Source organism: Grampus griseus (assembly GCF_964374135.1).
Source record: "Grampus griseus genome assembly, chromosome: 6".
Taxonomy (NCBI): domain Eukaryota; kingdom Metazoa; phylum Chordata; class Mammalia; order Artiodactyla; family Delphinidae; genus Grampus; species Grampus griseus.
The window spans coordinates 10,653,823-10,659,822 of record NC_139000.1 but is presented as its reverse complement, the minus strand read 5'-3'; the positions used below and the strand labels follow the sequence as shown (position 1 = coordinate 10,659,822).

The following is a 6,000-nucleotide window of genomic DNA, read 5'->3' as shown; positions in this document are numbered from 1 at the left end:
TGTGCTCTCTTACCTGGTAATTCTGTAGCTAGAAAAAGGCAGTTTGCTCTCTGACAGACAAATGTATGAATCTGCTGAGAACATGTGGAAAAAGTAGGGTTGGTCACACCCCTCCCTTTCCAATGAGGTAGTCATCTTTGTCAATATTATGGAAATAGTCATCTCAGCCCCATCCCACCCTCTCCCTCAAAATACAAAAGAACTATCTCTAAACAATGACAACACTGTAACATTAAACATCTTCACATTCTGTAAACTGCAAGGAAATGCATCGGCTGCATTCACACAAAAGCATGTGCATCATGTTGAAGGCCATACATTCAACTCTGTCGTGAAATAAATATATAGAAAAATGAGGTTAAAAAAACAAGACAAACAAACAAAAACTCTTTTGCTATGGAGGCAACTGGCAAGGCTGCTCCACAGCCTCCATCTTGGTCTCTCTGGCTCTTTCTTCCGGAGCCTGTCCTGCCCACCCCAGGCCTTGCCATTGGCCTGAGGAGGGGTGCTGGGGACAGGTCACTCCTTGCCCACACTTGTCTTGCAGGAATGCAGCACCACCTTAAAGAGGAGGGGCAGCTGCTCCAGGGGTACATTCACCATCTTTCCTGGGAAAAGGCAGAAAAAGAAGAGTTAGCCGTGGCCACTAATAGAAGGGCGTGTTTGCCTCCTCTTGGGCTGGTGAAAGAACACTGCCTTTTCTAGTGACTGGGGCGAGGAAAGTGCCATGAGTTATTACAAAGGTAAAACAGACTGGGCTAACATGCTATTACCCAGACCTATTTTGGTGCCTTAGGGAGTCCAGTAATGGTGCAAGCTCTAATTGTTGCTACTATCCAAAGAATACTGAACTCTATGCTAGGTGTTTCAATACATTATCTCATTTAATTCTCACAGTATTTCTGTATGACAGATTTTACTTTTTATCCCCATTTTACAGATGAGGAATCTGAAACTGAAAGGTATTCCTTGATGTCCTCTTAGAGCGAAAATAATGAGAAACTTATATCCTATTTCATTTCCTAGTAGATTCTTTAACTAGCATTCTATAAAATACTGCTCTTCAGAATAGTATAATGGGTTAATAAAACGTAGCAAGGAAAAAGGAGATGGGGTTTACAGGGGCAAATAAATTGAGAAATTCAGGGTTAAAACAGGTTGTTTTTTTTTTATTGGAGGATTTCTAAGAGCACTCAGAATGCTAATATACTTTGTAAATATGAGGCTATAGTTCTTCTCCCTGACAGAACCCTACAGTCACCTGGTAATTTTTTTTTAAAAATACTGATGACCAGGCTCCACTCCATATCAATTAAGTCAGAATCTTTAGAGGTGCAGCACAAGAATGGATATTTTTTAAAAGCTTCCCAGGTGATTCCAAGGGCTGTCAGTGTTGACAACCCAGCTCTGTGGGGGAGAGTGGGGTATAATTATTGACCTGTATTTCACAGAGCACCTGATTAATATTTTGCTTGGTAGAACATAGTTTTAAAAATGCTGAGACATACACTATCAAAACACTCCTAAAATTCCAATAGTTTATTTAAGTCCAGTTCACACCTCCTAGACTACTTTGTGGCCCAAAAAGTAAAATTTGATTTTATCAGACTGAAAATTTTTTTCCTTCAAAATTGTACTGCTGAATTTTACAGGAACAATCTCAGCCCAGAGGTCACATTTCTGAGCTGCCCCTCAGTATGTGCTAGATAACTATAAACAAGAATCTTTACCAAATGAAGTAAAGCAACAACAAAAGCCAGGATTTCATGTTGAAATGGACCTATTTAAATGTCAAGAAGCTCAGAAAGGGGTTAAGACCACAAAACAACTAAAACAAAAATTCCTTTATGAACACAGGATTTTTGAGAATTATTTTAAAGATATCACTTTTAATGAAAGATCCTCAAAAACCTATAGGCAATTCTATGAAATAAAATCAATTAAAACATTGAGATATAGTTAGTTCACATGCCATAAAATCCACCCTTTTAACGTATATAATTCAGGAAATGACGTTAATTTGAGAAACTCTGAGCTTCTTTCCCCATCCATAGAATGGCCATAATATCACCAACCACCAGTCCTGCAGAAATTGAGATTAAGTGATATCAGGTCACAAAGGACCCTGCACATCACAGGAGCTTAGGAAATGTTAGATTCTCCTCCCTACAAAGAAAAAACAAACTTCTCATTATAATATAACTTTTCTGAGGGCAGGGGTAGTACCTCTTTTATTGAGCTGGTGATAGGCCTGGCATCAGCATCCTGAAAACACTGCTTTCCTCATTCCCTTCACAAGTTAAGAAAAGCAAGGAAGGGTTGGAAGCCCAGGACCCAGAATGTTACCTGCAATATAGCGAATCTCAGGTAAGCACATCATGAGGTCAGGAAAACGGTTCGGCTGATGTGTATATTTATATTCAGTGAAATCCTGGCAAATGTACCAATATCGTTTGTTCAACTGTTCCAGCTGCGAGGCACTGGTCAGACCCCTGATATCTGTGAAAAAACCACAGGAAATGGGAGGGGCTTTATAATGTGGAAGAAACACTGGCTCCTTGAATATGTGTATCTTTCAATGAAAAGTTATTAAACATTGTCTCAACAGGGGATCTTCTCTGTTTCTGACAGGGAGGAACAAAAGCTCTAGGTCAGGGAAGAGAAATAAGATAAAGGAAAAAATTATCAAGGACAATCACTAGACTGAGCCCCCTGAGGGCTAGGCTTATCTTTCTCAACTCTGTACCCAGCTCCCAGCACAGGGCTTGGCACAAATGGGCACCAGTGGATGTTGAACAACTAACTGAATAATCTACCTTTCCCAATTTATCCTTCACAGTATCTTTAAATTTGCTCTTTGCTGGAACCATTCAGAAATCTTCACGTTTCTACATACAATTACACATGGTATCCTATGTGCTTCTACTCATACTATTCTACCTGGGCCACTGGTATTCTACTGGGTCGCTCCAGTTTTTTTTTCTGTATATATCTTGTTTTATTGTGCTTTGCTTTACTGCACTTCACAGATATTGCATTTTTTACAAATTGAAGGTGTGTGGCAAGTCTGCACCAAGCAAGTCTATCAGTGTCATTTTTTCCAATGGCATTTGCTCATTTCGTGTCTCTTTGTCACATTTTGGTAATTCTTGCAATATTTCAAGCTTTTTCATTATTATTAGATTTGTTATGAGGATCTATGATCAGTGATCTTTGATGTTACTATTTTAATTGTTTTGGGGTGCCACAAACCGCGCCCGTATGAGACGGTAAACTTAATTGATAAATGTTGTGCATTCTGACTATTCCGTTAACTGGCTGTTCCACTGTCTCTCTCTCTCTCATCGGGCCTCCCTATTCCCTGAAACACAACAATATTGTAATTAGGCCAATTAATAATCATACAATCGCCTGTAAGTGTTGAAGTGAAAGGAAAAGTCACATATCTCTCACTTTAAATCAAAAGCTAGAAATAATTAAGCTCAGTGAAGAAGGAATGTCAAAAGCCGAGACAGGCTGAAAGCTAGGTCTCTTGTGAGTTAGCAAAGTTGCGAATGCAAAGGAAAAGTTCTTGAAGGAAACTAAGAGCACTACTCTAGTGAACACACAAATGATAAGAAAGCAAAACAGCCTTATTGCCGATATGGAGAAAGTTTGAGTGGTCTGTATAGATCAAACCAGCCACAACATTCCCTTAAACCGAAGCCTAATCCAGAGCAAGGTCCTAACTCTCTTCAATTCTATAAAGGCTGAGAGAGGTGAGGAAGCTGCAGAAGAAAAGTCTGAAGCTAGCAGAGGTTGTTTCATGAGATTTAAGGAAAGCCGCTATCTCCATTAAAGTGTGAGGTAAAGCAGCAGTGCTAATACGGAAGCTGCAGCAAGTTATCTAGAGATCTAGCTAAGATAATTAAAGAAGATGGCTACACTAAACAACATATTTTCAATGCAGACGAAACAGCCCTATATTGGAAGAAGACACTATCTAGGACTTTTCATAGCTCGAGAGAAGTCAATGTCTGGCTTCAAAGCTTCAAAGGACAGGCTGACTCTCTTGTTAGGGGCTAATGCAGCTGATGACTTTAAATTGAAGCCAATGCTCATTTACCGCTCCGAAAATCCTAGGGCCCTTAAGAATTACGCTAAATCTACTCTGCTTGCGTTCTATAAATGGAACAACAAAGCCTGGATGACAGCACTTCTGTTCACAACCCGGTTTACTAAATATTTCAAGCCCACTGTGCAGACCTACTGCTCAGAAAAAAAGATTCCTTTCAAAATATTACTGCTCACTGACAAAGCACCTGGTCACCCAAGAGCTCTGATGGAGATGTACAATGAAATTAATTTTGTCTTCATGCCTGCTAACACAACATCCATTCTGCAGCCCATGGATCAAGGAGTAATTTCAACATTCAAGTCTTTCTATTTAAGAAATACATTTCCTAAGGCTGTAGCTGCCCATAGATAGTGATTCCTCTCAAGGATCTGGGCAAAGTAAACCGAAAACCTTCTGGAAAGGATTCACCATTCTAGATGCCATTCATGATTCACTGGAAGAGGTCAAAATATCAACATTAACAGGATTTTAGAAGAAGGTGATTCCAACCCTCATGGATGACTTTGAGGGGTTCAAGACTTCAGTGGAGGAAGTACTGCAGATGTGGTGGAAACAAGAGAACTAGACAGAATGAGAAGTGAAGTCTGAAAATGTGACTGAATTGATGCAATCTCATGATAAAACTTTAGCAGATGAGGAGTTGCTTCTTATGGATGAGCAAAGAAAGTGGTCCCTTGAGATGGAATCTACTCCTGCTGAAGAAGCTGTGTGAAGACCGCTGAAACAACAACAAAGGATTTAGAGTATTACATAAACTTAGTTGATAAAGCAGCAGCAGGGTTTGAGAGAATTGACTCTAAATTTGGAAGGAGTTCTACTGCGGGTAAAATGTTCAAACAGCATTGCACACTACAGAAAGTTCGTTCATCAAAGAAAAAGTCAATTGACATGGCAAATGTCACTGTGGTCTTATTTTAAGAAATTGCCACAGCCACCCCAACCTTCAGCAACCACCACCCTGATCAGTCAGCAGCATCAACACTGAGGCAAGGGCTTCCCTGGTGGCGCAGTGGTTGAGAATCCACCTGCCAATGCAGGGGACATGGGTTCGAGCCCTGGTCTGGGAGGATCCCACAAGCGGCAGAGCAACTGAGCCCGTGCGCCACAACTACTGAGCCTGTGCTCTAGAGCCTGCAAGCCACAACTACTGAGCCTGCATGCCACAACTACTGAAGCCCAAGTGCCTAAAGCCCGTGCTCCACAACAAGAGAAGCCACCGCAATGAGAAACTTGCGCACCTCAACGAAGAGTAGCCCCCGCTCGCCGCAACTAAGAAAGCCCACATGCAACAACGAAGACCCAATGCAGCCAAAAATAAATTTAAAAAATAAATTAAAACAAACAAACAAACAAAAACAACACTGAGGCAAGACCCTCCACCAGCAAAAAGATTACAACTCGCTGAAAGCTCAATGATGATTAGCATTTTATAGCAATATTTTTTTTGAGGTATGTACTCTTTTTTAAAAAATAAATTTATTTATTTATTAATTTATTAACTTTTTGGCTGCGTTTGGTCTTCGTTGCTGTGTGTGGGCTTTCTCTAGTTGCGGTGAGCGGGGACTACTCTTGATTGCAGTGTGTGGGCTTCTCATTGCGGTGGCTTCTCTTGTTGCGGAGCACAGGCTCTAGGCACACGGGCTTCAGTAGTTGCAGCACGTGGGCTCAGTAGTTGTGGCTCGCAGGCTCTAGAGCGCAGGCTCAGTAGTTGTGGCACACGGGCTTAGTTGCTCCGTGGCATGTGGGAGCTTCCCGGACCAAGGCTCAAACCCGTGTCTCCTGCTGCATTGGCAGGCGGATTCTTAACCACTGCGCCACCAGGGAAGTCCCCTGTACTCTTTTTTAAGACATAATGCTGCTGCACACTTAACAGATCACAGTAT

General features: G+C 41.2%; 1 protein-coding gene across 4 annotated transcripts in view; it reads right to left on the bottom strand.

The window, feature by feature from the left end:
- Positions 1 to 480: 480 nt before the first annotated feature.
- Positions 481 to 6,000, bottom strand: part of NR6A1 (nuclear receptor subfamily 6 group A member 1) — a gene marked incomplete at its 5' end in the record, with an annotated part of 201,455 nt that continues 195,935 nt past the window's right edge. For all 4 annotated transcript variants that reach the window (XM_082656426.1, XM_082656427.1, XM_082656428.1 and 1 more), the window contains 2 exons: positions 481 to 608; positions 2,347 to 2,499. In XM_082656426.1, the coding sequence (XP_082512552.1) occupies positions 520 to 608; positions 2,347 to 2,499 (242 nt within the window). In that variant the 3' untranslated portion in view covers positions 481 to 519. The remainder of the gene's footprint in view (positions 609 to 2,346; positions 2,500 to 6,000) is intronic.